This window comes from Cottoperca gobio, chromosome 22 (assembly GCF_900634415.1).
Source record: "Cottoperca gobio chromosome 22, fCotGob3.1, whole genome shotgun sequence".
NCBI lineage: Eukaryota > Metazoa > Chordata > Actinopteri > Perciformes > Bovichtidae > Cottoperca > Cottoperca gobio.
In genome coordinates, this window is record NC_041376.1 from 6,343,790 (window position 1) to 6,365,182 (window position 21,393).

General features: G+C 42.4%; 1 protein-coding gene across 4 annotated transcripts in view; it reads left to right on the plus strand.

The window, feature by feature from the left end:
* Nucleotides 1-2,465: 2,465 nt before the first annotated feature.
* fermt2 (FERM domain containing kindlin 2) overlaps nucleotides 2,466-21,393 on the plus strand; it is a 37,258-nt gene continuing 18,330 nt past the window's right edge. Inside the window, exons 1-3 of one of the 4 annotated variants that reach the window (XM_029460578.1) lie at nucleotides 2,466-2,711; nucleotides 4,167-4,324; nucleotides 16,939-17,172. In XM_029460578.1, coding sequence (XP_029316438.1) covers nucleotides 4,168-4,324; nucleotides 16,939-17,172 — 391 coding nt within the window. In that variant the 5' untranslated portion in view covers nucleotides 2,466-2,711; nucleotide 4,167. The remainder of the gene's footprint in view (nucleotides 2,712-4,166; nucleotides 4,325-16,938; nucleotides 17,173-21,393) is intronic. The other 3 variants (XM_029460580.1, XM_029460577.1, XM_029460579.1) reach the window with 3 other exon arrangements.

The following is a 21,393-nucleotide window of genomic DNA, read 5'->3' on the forward strand; positions in this document are numbered from 1 at the left end:
GTCGGAGGAGGAAGTTGAAATCACCAGAGGAAGATGGTCTCTGTGTTTATTTCCAGACTGCTTTCGGAGGACAATAGAGCTGTTTGTTCGCTGGAAACTCAGATCAGATTCTTTCCAGGGCAACCCCTGGTGTGAGTAACAAAAGTTGATTTATGGATTGTGAATGGGCCACATTGTATTTCACAAGCAGTCATGGCTTGAGTTACTAACGCTTTAATGCCGTTTAGAAACATCTGCAAAGGCAAGGCTCACAGATGGGACCATTTAGAACAGAGGTGATTATCATAAATAATGCATCTGGCCCTGCTGTTCTGTGTTTGGCCAGAAGAGGTCAGTCATCTATAGGTAATACTGGAACAAAGACCCCTATTGACCATCTGTTGTCCATTTGCCTTTCTCCATTCCTATTTCCAGTTATTGCCCTTAAATAATTGAGCTATTTTGTCAGTTGTTAATGCTCTGATTTATGATCGTGTGACTTGATCAATAATGTTTTATGGTTGATAAGAGAGAAAAGTTGAATTGGCATTAAATAAATACGATGTTTTACCCACTGAAATATCACTAACTACAATCCAAATGCTGAAAAACTTTACAAAGGTGACTCATGCAGACATTAAACCTCTTGAAGCACATCCTCCGCCTCTTCTTCCTCCTCGTCACCTCCTCCCTCCTGATCCACATCAGCAGCAGCCATGCCATCTCTCCTCTCCATCTGACTCTCCTGCTCTGCATCTGACTTCAGATGTTTACTCTGCAATTAAAACACAGCCTATAAAAGGCAATGGGTCGGGTGCCAGACACTGACGAGGGGGTCGGAGCTGCAGGGAGAGAGAGGTTATAAATTGCTTTGATGCAGACCGTAGTCTGAAGGCCCAGATTCCTGAGCTGCAGGATTGGAACTGAGCGAGTTCACCGTGATACGGAGCCAGAAACGCTGATGATTCATGGCTCTTTACTGCAGACCACTTGGAGAGTGTGTGTTGTGGAGTGTGTATTGTGCTTTGGAAAAAAAAGGAGACAGCGGCCTTTCTTTATTCTTTTCCCCCCCAGCTGATCATTTGTTTGAATGCACTCATAAAACACCATTATTCATCCGCAGCAGTTTAGACGTGAGCTACAACCTGCAGAAGATTTTATTGTCAGTGTCTGGGTTTTTTTTACAGTGATCCCCATGATGACTTTAAAATGTTGAATTTGGTGCATAGGGAAAAGGAAAACACTCAACGTGATGTTGACCTGCTCAAGATTATTTTCTCATAGTTACAGGGCTATATTTGGGAGACTGCTGCAGACGGTTTAAAGTCTATTACCAAATCAAAATAAACTGTTACTGAGTTTCTGATACACTATAATGACTGACCTTGTGTGAAAGCTGAATGCACATGCAGGAAGAAATGTGAATTAACTAATTATATTGTCATGTATTTACTATACTTAAGCACAATTTGAAACACTGTACTTTCTATCTCTCAATTTTGTGAGAAGTTATCTTTTTCTGCAGCTTTATGTACTTTCTCTTTGCTCCAGAATACAATTTTATATTCGATAAAATAATAAAATATAATTTATTTCTTTACTTTAAAACCCCAAAGAGTATGTAAAGTAGTTTGAAATACCTGCCGACTACTGCATGCTGCTCCAACGTATGTAATGTGTCAGGAATAAAAGCAGATATCTGTATACCGTGGCTAATTTCTACACTTCACAGTCTTCGAGAAACACTTAAAGAGAGACTTTAGAGAAACTTTTCAGTGAAATGTTAAACTGTTAAACGGACAAAAACAAAATTCCTTGTTATTTTGTGCTGTTACTCTGGAGGCTAAAAACCCACAGGTCCCTGGATGCTGCTGCAAGGCTCAGCAGCATTATTGCCATAAAAGGCAGCTTGAGATCTTCACTGCATGTCCATTATCCACACAGCATTGAATGTTGTACTGTAGAGGGAAGCAGTTTGACAAAATATTGTAATAAAACAAATTACAAACGCAAGCCTGCCTTATTCTGCTCACATTTGTGTACATGCTGAGAGTTATTTTATTTAGATTTTGCATTAAAAAGTGAAAAGTCAAGAGGTAAATATTGTTTGTATTACTTGCCAGCACTTGAATAATAGCTTAGGCAAATAATTAGATGTATATTCCTTCAAATTATGACATTTTTGTAGTTAGAAAAGAAAAAAAACAATAATACAATAAAAATAACATGAATACTAATTAATTTACAGAAGTGGAACCTTTTGTCAGATTGTTCTTGACAGATTTAAAATGTGTTACAACTGAATATCACACCAAAGCATGACTTTGTATTTCTACACACAGTTGGTGAACAACAAAAGGAAAAAAGGTAAAAAGGGAGAAGTAACCCTCACAGGTCCTGTGCAATCCTGTGTGTGCGTGTAAATGTGTGTGTGAGGTGACAGGGGGGCCAGTAGGCGACCAGGAAAGCTCCCAGTATGAAAGGAAAAGTGGGATTGGAGCAGTGACGTTATCTGCTGGTGGAAAGAGGGAGGGAGAAAGAGGGACGGCTGGACTCCATTAAGCCGAAGCCTGCAGGAAAACTGTTTGGGATACTTCACTTCTTCAGCGAGTTCTTCGGGGATTTCTTTCTGTTTTTATTGTCTACAAAAGACTTTATACATGATTTAAAGAGGGGGAACTTGTTCTGTACCGTGTAGTCGACTGTTTTAGTGTTTTCTCGTCTTTGTGAAGGTGAGTACACAGAGTTAAATGTTCGTCCTCAAAGCTTTTGCTCGTTTCGTCGCTATGAAATATGAAAACGTTTTTTCGGTTAACGTATTCCACCGCTTCTGTTGTGCTTCAATTAACCACTCTTTTGCTCATTTTAGTAGTTTTTGTTTGCTTTTAAACACACTTTCTGCTGAACTTACTGCTTTAACGACCGACTGAGTGAGTGAGTGTGCATGTAGCCGCGGAGCTGTTGTAGGCTACGGACTGTGCTTACATAATTAACCCCTCTGCCTATTTGTCAGAGTATCTTTACCGTTATTTTTAACAGGTGAACCGCCACTTTTGTGAGGATAATATCTGCCAAAGGTCCTTGTTGAACTTGTAGCCGCGGGGCAGTAGCCTTTGTTCTGCGGTGTTTATTGATTAGACGGCTGTTTAGCGAGGCCACTCTCTGCTGGACAACCTCACATCACAGAATGACAGATAGATATAATGTAACTTGTTGGCGGTGACTTCACACACACCAGGGCGCGTCTTATTCTCTGCAAAGAGCACGAGGACAGCCACAGTGATGACTCTGTTCACCTTCATCCCTTTCTAAATAATCCTTGGGGGGTCAAATGAGTGAGCTAAAACACCTTATCTGCTACCACTGTAGTAGTCTCATAACAGTATGCTAACGTTGGGAGAAGTAGCCTATATATCGTAGTGTGTGTGTGTGTATATATATATATATATATATATATATATATATATATATATATATATATATATATATATATATATATAATATAGTATTCTATGGTGGGCTGAAGTATTGAAAGTAGAAGTACTAACCTTGTTAGCGGTGGGTAATATCATTGAAATCCTCTATCACAGTCATTTTATATCGTGATATTGATACATATGAATGGTCAATCAATTGGAACAACTGTTTATGGACAAAGGAGTCAGATGCAAATGTCTTTTTAGTATTGCATTGTATTGTATCCCCACTAATCGACTACATTGATCACTTTGATGCACAAATCATACTCAATTTACAATATTGCCTCCAGTTTTGATTTGTACCATCCCTGGTAAATGCCCAAGATGTCCCAACTCCAGGGTGTAACACAGGCTTTTCATTTTAAATCTCTAGTCCCAGTCCAAGATGACATACAGTAACCCTGATGACCTCACTATGACCGCATCAGGGTTACTTTTTCAGACTTTAAAAACTCTTCCAGACATGACACCACTGTTGTTACAGGTTGAGTAGTAACACTCTAGATATATTTTTAAAAGTATTACATAGTATTGCATTATGGTATGGCAAAATCTCTGATGGTATACATTTCTTTCTCAACGCCTTGCATGCATGTGTTTTGCACCACATTTATTTATTTCCAGAGGGTCAAAAGGTTTCTTTTCACTCCAGTGTGACAGAATTTTAGCTTGCTCTTCTCCCTTCCTGACTGTGGGTCTGTTTGGCAGGATGGCGCTGGACGGGATCCGGATGCCCGATGGCTGCTACGCCGACGGGACGTGGGAGCTGAAGATGCATGTCACCGACCTCCACAGGGACGTGTCGCTGAGGGTAACTGGGGAAATCCATATCGGCGGAGTCATGCTGAAACTCGTGGAGAAACTAGGTATGCATGCATGCACGCTGCTGTCATGCAGGGCAGTTCATCGTGGCGTTTCAAAGCATCTTATCTAAAGTGTAATAAACAGGCTTGATCTTCGTCTTAATTGACTAATTTCAACACATGATAGAAATGACAGCAATCCCCTGAAAGTCAGCAGATTTAAGATGCATTCCATAAAAGAGTGAATATGGTTGGCGCTACTGAAAGCCCTTTCCTTTGACGTCTGACCTTATACCATCTTGAAGAATTTCTGTGTGTGTCAATGGCTGACTTGTGTTTTGTGTTCATATTTGTTGGGCAATAAATACCTCCTCTTTTTTTCAAAATAGTCACCATTCTGAGAAGTGAGATTCGCCTAAGTAAACCTTACTCTTCTATGCAAGCGTGCACATTGTTTCTCAATACTGGCCAAAGTTAAAAACGGACATTCTCCGACGAGGCTGGGAACTTTATAAAAGTATGATTTCTGCCAGAAACGCTGAATAAACCACGCATAAAATCAGAGGTTGGGAACAAGCTACATTATTGTCTTTAGTAGATAAAAGTGAACCATTTGTTTAATACATTCTTCTCATTGTGCAGACTATTTAGGAGTATGGAGATGTATCCGTGTTTGACCTTAGTTGCATGACACCAGTTCAAACGCCTCTTTCGAGATTGTGGACATGCCTTTCAGGGGTTAATGTTCCTCGTTGTTACCCTGCAGTATATATGGGTCAGTAACCCAAGGTATAAAGAAACCATACACAGCTTCCATCCCCCGACTGCATCATGCACTGTTCTGTAACTGCAGTCACGCACTTGACAAGTTTGGGTGCAAGTAAGCATAAGAGTCCTCTGTTCCAGCCACTTGAACACTGCCCTGTTTCATGGAGGCTGGAGAAAGTTCAGTGGTGGTAGCAGTGGGATATGGGAGTGACAGTGTGTTGTGTGTTGATGGTGCTTGAACGCTCAGCATTCCTGCAGCGCTCCAAGGTTTTATTCCCTGCCCATGGTCCCATTTTTAGCTCTCCTGTTAGAGCTCCACATAATTGAGGCCTTTGTTCTCTGTGGTCGTCTGTGCTAAGCAGCATCTATGCTAGGCGAGTGCAGTGTTGCTGCCGGGTGTGGGACAACATGAATTCATTGGTCCTCCCACCTCAGACCCACTCAGGTCTTGGCCTTATCCATTGTTTGAGTTGTGTTTGCACTTTTTGTCAAGGGCTGGTTGAAGGGTATGACCTTTCTTGAAATGACACCTTCTCTGAGGTGTGTGGTGTGTGTGTGGAAAGTCTTTCATTGGTGGCTATTTGTATCATAACAGTTAAATTAGGCAGAACAGTGTTGTAACTTTGTAATAGTTTTGTATTGTTATAGAAATCAAATTTGGCCTTGGATCAATGTTATTAGTTATATCAAGTTGGAGACTATTATCATGGTGTGATGGGACTGTTGTTTTCATCATTCCTAATTTCTGTTTTCCTTTTCTTAAGGATGTAGCTATTTTTCTGATGCGTGTCCTTTTTGTATCTGTTCAAGATTCCGGTGGTTTGAGATCTTGACATCCGCAGTTGACAATAGATTTGATTTGTTGACCATGGCTGATTGTTGCGCCAAAGTGAAACAACAGGACGTGGGTGTGCATGGTTGCTTCACTGTCTTATCAAAAAAAGTACTGTAATTCCAGCGTTGGTTACTATCCCTAAACAGATTTAACTCCCCTCCACATTATTGTACTACTACCACCATTACTGCAGGTAAATTAGCTTCTAGTATGCTTAAAGGTAATAAACCCTCTTACTTAAATGCAGCTTTGACATTAAAGTGCTCTATGAGGGTATTTGTGAGTGTGGGGACATTTCGTTTGACTGCTATCTCCCTCCTACCCTGAGTCAACAGGTTGTTTATCCATTGTAATCATTAACCCGCCGACAACATGGCTTTTCCACATGGCAACACACTGCAGGAAACTGTACACTATTTATGTGACACGCAATATTTTATGTTCGAAACAGGCAATGTAGACATGCTTTCGGTAGTCCAGAAAATATACTTTTTTATTTTAATGGTCATTTGAGTTTAGACTAAGCTCTTGATTAAAAATTGTCTAGAGAAATAACATCTTAGACATAATCTTTAGTTCAGAACGTCTTGTGAAAATCAAGACCACGTCACGTATTTATTTAATAGTGCACAATCTGAAGTTGGAGGAAACAATCTGTGCAAGTTAATGAGTTAAGAGATTAAAGAAGCAAAATGTTCTGTGGGAAAGATCTACAGGTCTTTGTCAGTACCTCAGTGCTGCACAGTGCTCACTGAACACCTCTGAAGTGCTGTCACATACCCACTGTTGGATTTGCTGATTGCTTGGATGTGGTGGTTATACATAGACACTGTACACGTGCACTTGTACATGCACATATACATAGTGCTGTGAGAAGGGACACGTAGATGCCACAGAGTTTTTGCATGTAATGCGTCAGTCTGGCATTGAAAGGACATCCCGGTGCAATGACACATCTCTCTCTCTGTCCTCTGTCTACCTCTAGTTCTGTCTCTCGTTGTCTGACACTCCAAAATGAAGGACCTCTTGTGATTCAGTAATTGCTTTCCACGAGACTGACAGTGTTGTTCTGTATTTTCAAACCGCAAACATTTGTTGCTGTTTTTTTTTTGTTTTTTTTGCTGCAAACAATTGTAACGGTCTTCTGTGCGATGGCCAGTGTTCTCATTTGTAGTTTTTAAGCGCGTGTTTCCACTCTTGAGCAGGGTTGTGTGGGTCGGTGGGTGTGTCTCGCCCACATGTATCCAGCATCCATCTTTCAACTCTTCCTGCGAGCTGCAGGTCTTTCGTCCACATTGCAGACTCAAATGGCCTTTGATAATGGATTAAATAGACAAATGCCAGGAAGGCACTTAGCTATTGATCACAGTAGCGGACGCTGCTTCCATTTCCTCTGCAACCCGCCAGGAGAGCAGTATTTAAAGCCAGCTGATTCACCACCCACTGGTCACCCACTCCTCTAATCCTTTCATCCCTCCTTTCTTACCATCACCGCTGCTTTCTCCGACTTTGTTGATGTTCTCCAAAAGTGGTGCCCTTCCCCTCTAAAAGCTAATATTGCCATTTAGAAAGGAAAATAAATATTGCACAACAACATTAGCAGACTGGAGATTTATTGGATTTAAAGGGATTGTTCCCAATTGACATTGCTTTCAAGTCTGGTAAACTGTGGTTTACAGTAAGTGCTTAATCTATCAATGTTTCACATAAATGCGTTGCTATTTTGCACTCGCTTGAAGTGGAAAGGCTAATTTTTGTTCTAGTGTTATGGAGGACTCCATGGTCCTGGAGTAAAGTCCTCAGACTGTCAAGTAGGCCTATAGATAAGAAGCTTAGTTAGCTGGTAGTCCAAACCACTGAAAAAAGCAAGTGTTGGAATGAGCAGCATGTGTAGCTAGTGAACGTAAATGATTGGTGAGAATGTTTTTACACTACTGGAGGTATTGGCTCTGCTTAGCCTCATGAACGACTGCAGAGGGTAGAGGGACTGGATGGAGAAGTAAATGGGGGGGAGGAGGAGAGAGGAGGGAGAAGGACCTGAGCGTTCTCTCTCTCAAACTCTTGTTCTCTCGTTGTGACGTTAGCCACACTGTTAGAATTCCATAAAAGTCTTTGATGAAGCAGGAAATGACTTCCAACGTTTGGCATGTTGTTCTCTGGTCGCTGCCGTCATTGCTAGATTCTCTGTTGGCTGCTTCATCCTCCTCCCCCTCTCTCTGTCAACTCCCTATTTTCCTTTCTCTCTGTTTTCGCCCTTCTCTCTCACTCCCTCTTCACCTAAATATATTTAGTGGAAAAATAGTTGTGTTAATTTGTCTCACTTTTTAAAAAAAGTGTTGGCAGCCCTTACTGTTTGACACCATCCACTCCTCCAGCCACGTAGCATGGCTTAGTACTCTTAAGAAAACATTGAAGTACACATTGTTTTATTGTTTTATTGTTTATGTACGCTGAATGTTCCATAAATAGAACTTGAGCAAAACTAATTGGTCGAGTGTGACTCTGATAGTTCATGTGGTTGTTTCCAGTGAGTGCAGTATTTGGCTGCCCTACCACCGGCCAGCCGCAGAGAACTTTCCCTGCATGTCAGAGAAAATGTGTGTTTTGTATTTGCGATGACCTACATTCACATCGCAAGTTAATCGCCGAACGTCATCGTTCCACATTCGCTAACATTTTGTAGGAAATGTATTTGTTGGTAACAATAACTTTTTATTTTGTTCATTTCCACTCCTTTTATTCCTCACAAAACAGTAAGTTAAAGTCAATTACAGTTGACTTAGGAATTAGCATAAGTTAATGCTTTTAGTTTGTCGTCTATTTGAGTTCTGTGTCCTTTTTGCGACTGCAGTCTGCTGGAGGTTATGGTGACCAGAGGGAGATGGCTTCGGTCTGACAATGGACTGCAGGTTTCATTAGGAAACAGACGTGATTTAACACAGGATGTTGAACTTCCTCTGGTCTTTTTTTATGCGCCTTCTCCCTTGTGCCTTCCTTGCATTCCTGCTTTCTTACCCTCTCAGTATTTATGGCATTTATTTTTTAAACCCTCGACACCGTAGTCATATCTGTCCTGATGATGAGAGCTGTGAATATCTCTTTTAGATTCAATATGCACACCAGGAGAGTGGGATATTTCTTTGATAGATGGCTATAACCACTTTCCCTCTCCTAGTATCACCGTGCCCTGACACACGGTTCAGATATATCGCCGTGTGTAATGAGACTCATTGAATGCGACTGCGGAGCTATCCTAAATGTCTTGCATTACGAAGTGAGAAACCGCCTGGCAGCCTGTGTGATCATCCTGCTCTCTAATCTCTCTGAAGGAAGTAGTTAGCCTAAGTAGTGGTCCTGCCCAGGCCAGAGCTTTCCTGTTTCACGAGCAAGATGCTACAGGGATTGTGCTGTTCTGTACTCAGACTTTCACACGTGCTAACACATAGACCCCCTGGCTTATTATATTTACATACATACTCGGTGTTTCCCATATTAAGAGGTCAAAACATCTACCTGTAGATGCTTTGGCAGTGTAGACGGTGGGTTGAATGACATGTGTTACCATATGGATTGGAAGAATGACCCCCTATGAGCAGTCCTTGACTGATGCTTTAGTTATTTGATAGAGAATTTAAAGGAGACAATGTCAAGATAAAAAAAACCCAGCTCGAGTAGTAAATCTGCGCTGTCCTACCAAGACTGAAATAAACTTTACTTTGACAGCTGTTAGTTTCGATGCACTCCCTCGATGAAGGTTAATGTGGGAACAGTATCAGCTGCTTAAAGCCCCAACTATCACATGATGCATTATTCTGAACAGGGTATCTAGAAAATGTAGACACTTTACAAATGTATATATGAAAAGCACAGCATGATCAATTTGCCATATTTGAAATATATAAAATGTCTTTGTCTCCTTTCATGGAAGGACTGCTGAGATCATCTAATTAGTTATGTTTGGTATCTTAAAGATGCAGTGGAACAAACTTTAATGGCTCCTCTGGGAATCTGAAGCCTGTTGCTTTTTGTCCCTCTCACCTTCCTGTAGTTAGCGGCATGCAGCGCAGTGGATCTGTTGGAAGGAAATGTTAGAGCAGCACATTGCTGTTGTAACACCACTCACCTGCGTGTCAATGACGTAAACTGATATGGAGCTTTTGTCTTGGTTCCCAGACCACATTTCATTCATTTAAACCTGTTCCCGTCTCACAGTCTGCGTCTGTACTCTCCCTTTTACAGAGCAAAGCAGCAGGAGAGGTGTGCATTTTCATAACCAAGAGATGAGGCTTTTATTAAGGCAGTTGTGATGGCGCATAAATAGTTTCATTTAGTTTACTCTTAAAGTTTATAAATGATTCAACACCGTTTCCCTCTCATTTAATTTAGTCATTTGCTCCACAGCAGGTGCATTTATCTGAAAAATGTCTCACAATTATGAAAATCGTTTTCACGAGTCATCGAATAATGATGTATTTACATTTGTTATCGTGTCTGACCAACAGTCAAACAGAAAAAGCAGAATAGTTTCGCAATTAAATAGCCGACTATAAAGATTTTAGTATGTGAAAGTGATTAATTGATTATCAGATTAGCAAGATCAGCACAGATTAGATTTCTGTTCATTAGTTGATAAATCAGTTTCAGTGCTGCTGTAGCTTGTCAACATGTTAAACCTGGCAGCAATTGTGCTTAGCAGCCTCAAGTATTCAGAAGTGTAATTTTACCATACAAGCTCTCCTCTGGGCTTCTATAGAAATTCAGCTTGAAGCTAGGGAGCAAATGAGCTTCCTGTTCAACTGCACTCACATAGGCATCAATGGGATGTCTTATCACAGTCCTGAGGGGGCGTCTGGCAGGATATATACATGGAAAGAAGGACAGATGAATATTGCAGATCTGCTCCATTGATCTTAGTCCAAGTTTCTTTGTAATGTCATTATTCCACCGGGTCCCTGGACACTTAGTTGTATAAAGCTGTGTCAGGGCGGAGGGGCAGTACATCCACTGTTTTGCTGTGTTTTGTATTATGACACAAATGGATACAAACTATCTGTCTCTAAGGAGTTTTCCTCTAATAGCCCTCCTGGCTTCTCCTAATGCATCAAAGCCAGTACTGTTGCACTCTCTTCTTCTTCTAAATGGCTGGATGCGCCCAGATTTCCTGTTAAGATTTCAGACTCACTCCTCTCACTTATTGTGTTTTACTGTGTGTGTGCGTGTGTGTGTGTGTGTGTGTGTGTGTATAGGGCCTGGTTCTGCCTCCACCACTGCACCTGTAGACCTCAGATCTAGCAGATCAGGTTAATCTCATCCTCTGGAGATATCTGGTGAACTGAGACCTGAACCGTGATGCACCATCCAATCTCAGATGGAAAGCCTTTAGTCTTAGCAGCGCTTGGCAGGGCTTCTCCTGAAGCATAGCCCTAGCTCATCCTGTATTCTTTAGGCTTTAGAGCTATAGATAGATGACTATGTATTGTGTGTGTGTGTGTGTTTGTGTGTGTGTGTGTTGTCAAATAAGAGATCATCTTATTCTCCAAAAAAAAAAAGGTTATCTGTATTTGGACTGGTTGTGTTTGTCTGTATTTGCTGAAGTAGTAGCGGCAGCACAGCATTATTGAATCAATATCTGTCACAATGTCCCCTGACTCCTTTTAAGGCCAGCCATGGCCTTAGAGGATCTGTGCAGCACTGACACTGGCCACAACCTCGATGAACCTTTTTGTTTATTTGCTTATTTCTGCAGCCTAAAAAAGGTTTAATGGCAGCACTAAGTGTCCCTTTGTCGAAATGCTTTGTCAGGTGAAGTTCGACAGCTTGAAAGGTTTCAGGCATATTTAATGGACTGTTCGACTTGACTATTGGCAGGCGGCTGAGCTGTTGTTTAAAAACTGGCTGAAATGAGCTCAGCTCAACTCAGGTTGTCAATGAAAAGCACTTGAGTTTCTCTGCCGTTGATTAGTGAATACCCGAAGGGCACAGCTGGAATAGATCAAAAAATATTAGCTGATGCTTTCACCTGTGTGGGTGTCAGAGTCAGGGATAAACAAGTTTTTCTACTTGTCTGCTTCCACATTTGTCTCTGACGTATGGTGATAATCTTCCATTGTAATCCCGTGTGACGCCTGTCTGCTATCTCATGTCTGCCACACAGATATTGTCATCACCTGTCTCTATCAAACTTGTTGTATACATGTTGGGTATCTGATGTTGATGCCATCTAGTACGGCTGCACCAGCGTGTCAGTGCCTAAAGGACATTTACAGTAGATCTAATTTAAGGACCGTGCAGGACAGTTGCTTTCTGTATCTTTGCTTGTCAATACCGACCTTCACCCTGCCTCAGACGTGGAATATATTTCTAAAGAGAAAAGCTTTTACCTTGTGGAGGGGCATAAACTGCGTTTGTGTTTGTGTGTCTGTGCGACAGAGAGAATAAGTCTGACAAATGTGCATCTCTGTCTTTTGTTGTGTGTGAAAACAAGTTGTTTCCTCGCACCACTGCCCCTGCGGCGTCAGCCAGAAGTCACCAAGGAGACGGCATGACCCAGCTGTAATGTTTTTATCAGCTGATGGCTGAAAATTACAAAGCCTCGCAGTGCGTGGCCATGGTTATCACTGACGTCTAACCGCACTGACAGATAGAGATGAGCTGAGAGAAGAGATGAGATGGATTGTGCTTTAGGTGTTAACCGTTTGTCACCGTTGTGCTGGTTAAAGCAAAAAGATTAAATATGAGTCACAGTGCACATGTAACAGCATTGATTTATTGCTCTCCAGTTCAAAAGCCACTGTCAAATCTCAATGATGAAATAGTTTTTTTCTCATTCAGCATTTATTATAAGCGTTCCAACTGATTTTAGAATCAACTCAAGTTGGTGTGTCTTGTACTTAATTACTTAACCATCTCTATATTCTGACACCAGTGAAATGTCTTATACAGAACTGCCAAAATCACCAGGTATAGCTTAATGTTCAGCAACCGATTGAAGCGTATCAACTGTCAAAATAACATTTAAAACAGTCATTCAAAAATAGCTTTCTGATACAGAACCATGAACCTACAGACAGCTGAGGGTGTCATGTCAGCTACCGAATCTGTCTGTGTGTTAACGAGTAGATGCAAAACTGTCTTTCTGTCTGAGGGATAAAGGCAGTTTTTAATTTCATTGCAATATATTGGAGATGCTATTTACATATTTAGTATTTTTGGCATGCAAACCTTAATTTTGACTTTCCTCGTCTCCTCACACTTGCTCTGTCTGATATTATTGTGTCCTCACTTGGATGTCCTCTACTCGTCCTCCTCATCTCTCCTTTTCATGCCCTTTCTGTTGTTCCTTCTTTCTCATCCTCTCCTCTGTCGTCCCGTCCCCTCCCCCTCACAGACAGACCTCCATAAACAGAGTTACCTCCTAATGTAAACACCACAGATACTGACTAGGAGGGGAGGCATAGACAGAGCCAAGAGCAGTGATGGGAAGGAGGGACAATTCAATTTGCGGTTTTATTCCGACTAAAGCCCTGCAAACTGGGTACTTTTGTGCCTTCTATACAATATTTTAAGTACAATTTCAGTGTGTAATTGCGTTGTAGAATGTCCACTGTGTTTTCTAAAGCAGTATTTCTCGCTGCGGTATCTGATGCACAAAGCAGAAGAAGTGGCCTTGTTCGGGAGCTGCTGTGGTGAATGAAAATAACTCAGTTTGACAGAATTTATGGATTCATTTAGCTTGTTAAAGCTCACACGCGCACAAACACACAGAGCTAATGTAGTTTATGGATGGATAAGAACACCCTCCCTTCCACAAATCCCCAAACCAACACATACACGCATACACACAATCTCTGTATCATCTTTCACATCCTGCAGAGGTCATAAAACATGGTTTTCCCATTCTGATTCCCCTCCCGTTGTCTTTCAATCCCTCCTTCGGTGCACACACATACACACGCACACATATCACTCTACTGAGGGGCTGTGGGTCCACATTTAATGCACCCAATTACTTAGGCCCCCCCTCCTCTGGCTGCCGCATTACGTCAGGCTTGGCAGGCTGTATTTTTAGCTTGGAGATGCCATTGGCCCTTTCTCCCTCCCTCGCTGTGGATTGAGTTACCACCTTGTTGCTAAAAGAACCCAATGGACGCCTATACGAGCTGCCCTCGTCCAATCACAACACATCGAACCACTGCGTAATGACACAAGCAAGGAAAAGCTATGTCCATTAAGGTTTTGGCCGTGGGCGGTGACAAGGAAACAGTGGAGCAGGAGCCATAGACAGCATGTTGAGGGTAACTGAGACCAGCCAAGCCGTGCATTCATGCCTTGCCACAGACTGTATGGTGGTCATGCACGCTGAGTATGAGGACGTTTCTATAGAACGTGGTCTGTGGTGGAGACCTGAGTGCCAAATGTTGATGCTAGCTGTTCTGCTTTGCTCCCAGACACCAGAAATTATAAGGTTGTAAGAGGAAAAACTGTGAGCAGCGTTATGAAAATACATTCAGCTCTATTTTCAATTTTCCTCTCCTTACTTCCCCTCATTATTTCAGCCTTTAATCGCTGCAGTGCACTTAAGGGAGCCGTTTCTCTGATGGTAGCAATGAAGTCGTGTTCTGCACAGCTGAGGCATCTGAAAGGAGCGATGACAGCCAGACCCCCATGCTGCCAGAGTAACTCACACAAGGTCTCAGAAAGAAAGCTTGGAATGTTTTCTCTCAAGTACCGAGTGTTTATCCCCCGCAGTAAACCGTATAAAACCCAACAGCTTGACAAACAACTCCTCCCCAAATCAATTCACACAGTCCCGGGCCTTCACAATGACATCTGCATTGAAATGCTGGTGGCCACTCTTCTTCTAAAAACTTTCCTCCCCATCTTAATCACAAGTGTAATCTCTTCCTCATCCCAGTTCTCTTTACTCGCATCACAGCGGTCTTGTTTCCTGGTTCTAAGCAGCCAATCTCATCCACTAATCCCTTCATTCAGACGGATCAGCAGGAGAGTGTCAACAATGCAAATGGTCGCCCCTATGTAAAGTTAAGGTCAGGGAAAACAATGGCGGCACATGGAAACAGAGGGACACTCGAGGTTTAGGTTACCATGGCGCCAAGCCGCTTGACAGATGGAGGAGGTCAACGTAGGGCAACATTCAAGATTGTTCCCGTCTTTAGACATTGTTACCATATTCCTTTCATGAATGAGCAGAAGCGACGTGTCCGTGTTGGGTTATGATGGAAGAAATCCAAACCGCCATGTTTACATGAAGTGTGTGTGTGTGTGTGTGTGTGTGTGTGTTGCATTCCCCTAACGGCCGTTTGCTCGCCGTGTATCAGAATGTAATTGCAGTCCATTAGTAGCGTTGTTCGTTCTCGTGTAATGCATGGATGTAATGTGTTATGGCCACATTTAGATAATGTACAAAGTAGATTCCTCCCTAATGAGGCTAATGAATAAACCTCAGCAATGTTTAGCATTAATTTACACACATTACAGGGATTTATGGACCTGAAGCATGGATATTTCTGTTGGTCAATGGAAAGATGGAGAAGAAGTTTAATAATCGAGTTCTCATTTAAGTCATTTGTCAAGGAATAATGCCAAAAATGTGCCGGTTAAAGCCTCTCAAACGTGAGGATGTGCTGCTGTTCTCATGTTATCACTGTATTTCTCTCTATTTTTTTTGTTTATTATGTAGAGACATTAATTGATACATAATTCAGTGCAGCCCTACAGTAGTCCTAAAGTAGTTGACATATATTGGAATAAATCAGGGTATATGCCTTTTACACTCTTGCTGACACCGCAATATACATATAAGTTAAAACAGTTCAGATCGACTGCTTTTTAAAGAATGACTGAGCAAACCGACATCTGTGCCCGGTCACAGTGACTCTTAAGAGGACAGAGAGACCCAGAGTGAAACAGAGAATAGGCTGGAGAAGCAATGAAGGGCTATGTGGGAGGAGGAAATGAGACACCGCTTTGGGAAATGCTTTCCTGGACTAATGCCGGAGTAATGTCATCACTACTCAGGGGGGGTGGGGGGGTTGGACATCTGAAAGTATAATAGACTAAAAACTAAAGGCGTATTCACTCAAGCTCAACTAGCATAGACTGCTAATGCCTTTACACTTGTGAACACAGTAACATATGCTCAAGTATGGGGTTACGTAAACAGTCAGATGGATATTTTTAACACCCTTAAACAGTCAAGATAAACAAGTCTTTGAGCTTGATGGCCTGCTATTCATTTTGACCTGATAACATACTTGGCTTTTTTTGTGAATGTGTCATATTAAGGTGATGCATGGATATGAAATTGATGTAAAGGAACTCACTCTCTCTTTGAGTATCGGAGATGTTGCCTTTTCCAATTTAACGCTTTGAAGTGATTGGCAGCTCAAACACGACTTCAGCCCATCACAGTGCAGCTCCTATAGAAACCAGAGCAAGGTGATCTGCAGAAACAGCTGGTTTGAGTTCCCTTAAATCCCTGCGGTTTTCACCTTCCCCTTGAAATCAGACACGCACACCATGAGACCACAGGGCCGTCCCCATTGTTTCTGAGCCCCTGCGGAGCGAAAGCCCGGGAGCTATGTGGGGTTTTGGGTGGCTTGTGTCTGCTTTAGAGGGATCACAGTGTGACTTTTGAACAAAGAGTGCGGTCTGAACCTGATATCCCCACAGTGTCGCACAAACAGCCACGTCTTTCACACACACAGTCGTCTCCTCCCTCTCACTTTGACTTCACCGCCCCTGTGCAAACCTTTTCTGTGCCCCCCTACCGCCCCTTCACCCCAAATGTGACCCTCTGCCCTGGAGAGACATATATGGTGAGCTCAGGACAGTGTGATGGATACAGACTGAGCGCTCTAGTTACACTTTCCATTTGCCAACAATATCTTCAACTTGCTGTCGATTTTTAGATAAAAACGGCAACTAATATAGAATGCACTTTAGCAAAGAGAACGCTAGTAAATACAACTACTCCAATCTTTTGCCGTAGTTTCGTTTGTCTCTTTGCATTACCAAAACTCATCCACTCTACTCTTTTCTCCCCTTCCTATAGATGTGAAGAAGGACTGGTCAGACCATGCTTTGTGGTGGGAGAAGAAGAAGACATGGCTGTTGAAAACCCACTGGACGTTGGACAAGTACGGCATCCAAGCCGACGCCAGGCTGCTTTTCACGCCGCAGCACAAGCTACTGCGCCTCCAGCTGCCCAACATGAAGCACATGAAGGTCAAGGTCAACTTCTCGGACCGCGTCTTCAAGGCTGTGTCCGACATCTGCAAAACTTTCAGTAAGTGGAGCGACTGACTCATTTACAGGACATCTGGCAGGGAAATATTCAGTGTAAAATAGTGGTCCGTTCTACTGCTGAAGATGCCCACCCTGCACAACCAAAAACATCTCCCTTTAAGACTATTTTTGGAAAGGTTCTGGAAATGTTCTACATCAAACATGGCTTCCTCTGGCTTTGTTTTTATCCCTGGCAATTTGTTGTGTTTATTAAACATGCTCCGAGCTCCGCTTGCTGGACTCGCGTCTCCTGACTGGTCGTCCACTGTTGGCTCCAGAGTCGTGTTCTTGGAAGCCGGGCCCCATCGGTCTCGCAGTAATGTTTAGTAAACAGAGTTTATCAATCCGTCTCAGGCTTATAACAAAGGCACACACGTATGTATATGTAAATAACTTGGGCTTCGTTCATACTGCAAGTGTGCAAATGTATTGCTCTGATCCCAAAAATGTTTTCGTCTCTCCACATTGTTTTTCACCTGAACTGACCTGCTTGGGCAAACGAAAAAAATGAACAAAGACGTTACACTCGGCACACTGTTGTACGGAAGTCGTACGGAGTTTATGGTTTAGGTTATAAATTGATGTGCAGACGAAGTCGTAAGCAGATGACGACGAGAAAAAGAGTTACATTTTTTATTATGACTTTTTGTGGAACATTGGCTGCTACTTTAGTACAGAGGTGTGAAGGTGTGAGTGGATGCAGTGGTGCGATCATCGTTTGAATGGAGCCTTATACTCTCGCTTTCTCTCTTGCTTACCTGCCACTAATATCATGTCCAAATGTAACTGACCCCCATGGTGTAAGTAGGATCACACACACACACACACACACACACACACACACACACACACACACACACAGCACACACTATCGATATCTACCATCACTGGCACCACAATGTCCTGTCAGAGGTCACTCACTGGACCCCAGTGACCTCTGACCTGCTAACACCCACTTTTCCTCAGCTCACCCCGTGCCCCTTGCCCCTGCCTTTACTGTCTCCAGTAGGGTTTGACGGTTCGGAGAAGCCCCACTAATATAAATGCTTCCATGAGTTTGAGTCATAGCACACCTGTTGTCTTAGTCACTGGACTGTGTTCAGCAGGCAGGCTCAGGGGCTCCAGTGGCAGCACTCCTGTTTTTATTGGCCTCTACAGGTAGCACTCAATCTTGTTATTAATTTGGCAGAATTGGAGTTTTTAATTTATTCACGAGGAAAACGTGGGTCAGAAGACCCAGTTCTATGAAAGGAAAATAACAAATAGCACATTTTATTTAGTGTAAATATACAAAGGGGCTGTTTTCTGAAAGCAGAGGCAGTGAAGCGGGGGATAAATTGGCCTGTAGTCTTTCAGGCCTTGTTAGGAATGTGTCTGCTGCTTCTGTAATGAATCATTTTCAGGTTCATAGAAATTCAGGAGAAATTGTTTTTTGGCTGACATGTAGCGTGCCAGGACGTTGCAAGATGTTGTACGGTGGCTGTAAATGGCTCCTAAGTGTGACGTGCTTCTACTGTTGTGTTTGTATATCACTTTGCATTATTGCTTGCAAAAAGCAGAACTCCCGGTAATGGACAGTTGGAAAGTTCCCAACTGTAACGGTGGGTATGACGGCTGACTTATAGCCGGTCTGGCCTTTTTTTATTATCTGGGCAACTTCTGAGTTTTACAATTTCCCGTGCATTTTTTTCAGCTGACTCCCTGAGAGCTGCACAGCATAGAAAATCAGATGGGACAGGAAGAGAAGAGGCCTGTCACACTGGCCTTGGCTCCAGACAGCAGAAAGGGAAGAGCAGGGATACTGTAAGATAGAAACGGAGAGAGAATGTTTTGTTTGTTTTTTAGCGATGTGCATCTCACCTTTTGGCCCCAGTTCTTTTTCTCATACTAATTTATTTTGACGTTTTTTTTGTGCTGTGTCCGGTCAGATTTTCACACAGAAGCTATTTCCTGTTCCGAGTTCAGTCCTCAGTTTAGCATTTGGCTGTTTTTATCTCTACCCCCTCCATAGTTTATTTGTTGTTGTTGCAGTTTAAGAATAACGTTTTTCTGTCTGTACAGTTCAGTTTTTACCTTTTTCTATTGTGTCTGTTCTCAGTCTCTTTAGCACATCTCAGACTCTGACAGTGAGTGTCTCATACAGTGGAAAATCAACATAACACTCCCAAGTTAAAAGTATAAAACCGATTATCACCGCTGTACTTCTCCCATGTCCATGGCAGCTGTGTCCTGATACAAACACGGTCCATCTGGGCTGGCTGGGAACCGAGAAGACTCAGCAAAAGGTTGATGTACTGAATGGAAATCACTCAGTTTCACTCCTGTTTTGACCTCTGATTACATTTGGCAGCGCTTACATCCTGTGCTGCACTGCTCATTTGATAGTGAAGAAAAGGATATGGGATTTTCCACTTGTAGTTGCAAGACAAAATCTTTTAACTGCGTCAACAATTCTGAAAATACTCTCCCAAATTTATGCACTTATTTAAGTCTTAAGTCTGTCTTAACTATGGTGTTTGTTGTGTTATAGTTTATTTTATTTAATATGGACATCACAGTAGCATTAACGTATATTTATGAACAAGGACTTAATGCTCTTTGTTTAGTGTTTTGTAGTAAAACCCTAATTTTTTTATTGTAGATATGCTGTGTAGACAAGCTATTGATTATTTTGTCCAAAAATATTGAAAAATGCATGTTCCAGTTCTTCAAACTTCTTCTTTAAAAGGCTTGCTGTCCAACCAACAGTTGAAAACCCACACTTATTCAGTTTCAGACATGAGCGTGTCCCGTCTAGACAACCTGGACTCACATCCAGCACATTAAATACACTCGTACTCCTCCCTCTGACAGGATTCTGTTTTACTCTTCCTGCGAAGCCAGCACACAAAATGTACTTTTCCTAAGTGACTAACACATGGCCGTAGAGCTGGGGGCCTGAGGTGGGACAAAAATTAGGCTGCTTCTCTCAGCAAAGCACCACTTCAGGGTAACAAGAGTCAGGCTGCTCCACTTAAGCCCTGTGGGTTTTTCCTCACTCCTTTGCTACCATGTGTGGGAAAACGGAGACCCACATTCACTGGAATATGCAAGGGGCCGCAGCAAATTTAACTTTTGGCATTTGTCATCACTGAAATGTTACAATGAGTCAAATACATGACTAGAGAAATGCATGACCAGGCAGGAAATTAAAATGTCTGAGTGGATGTGTGTCAACATCGCGGGACATGAAGAACACGGCAGGATGAGTTTGAAGGACGTTGACAGTTGCAAAGTCGTATTGCAGCGAAATGTTTGGTCTTCGTCCTCCAGAAAGCTTTTTAGATTTGTGTGGGACTTTTGGTCCTGCAGATTTATGGCACATCCACCTGTGGTCTGCTTGTCTGGCCCCCGAGTGAGCTGGCCCCTGTTGTCACAACAGGAGGAGTGCAGCTTTGCCTCAGCTCCACCCCTAAATTAAAGTGCGTCATAATCATTTTAAAGGGCCTTTTTGGCACCTTTTTAGCTGCCTGTCTGATAGACACTAAGCAGCTGGGGTCAATTAATGTCTTTTTTCTTTTCTTTTATTAGTTATTCCAAAAAGAAATGGCAAACGTGATCTATTTGTCTGCCTCATGTGATGATCATCAGATAAATTCTTAAAACATAAAATATCCACGCCATGTATTCTTATTATTATCCGTTTCTCATCGGACTGAGACTGCATGCGTGTTATCTTTTACCGCTTGTTTCCGTTTAGTCTGAACAAACGCTTGATGTATTGCTCTTGAGTATTGATCAGTACCTGTTCATCACACACAAGAGATATGCAGGGGGAGAAAAACAGAAGGTGAAATCACTCGCACTGTTTTTGTCCATTTAGGGTCTCAAACTGTTTGTACGGTAAACTTTAGTGCCGTAAAATTAGACTATGACGGTGTTTGTGATTCTGCTGCGGCTGGCCTTACTCACTGCAGTGAATCATGTGTTCCAAGGAGTAGATCTTGCAAGCCCAGCTGGCTCTCAGTCAACGCCTGTCCTCTGGCTCCAGTCCTGGTTACTGCCACAAGTCTGCAGGATAGAAGAGCGGGGTCTTATTGTCTAAGGTGTCATTTCTGCTAATGGAAATAAACCAAGACTCTGTAAGCACTCTAGCCATCACTCACCCTTCCTCCTCCTTCTCCTGACACTGGCCACAAGTATGTGGTGAGTGTAGGAGCAGTCTTTCCCACCAGATCATGGT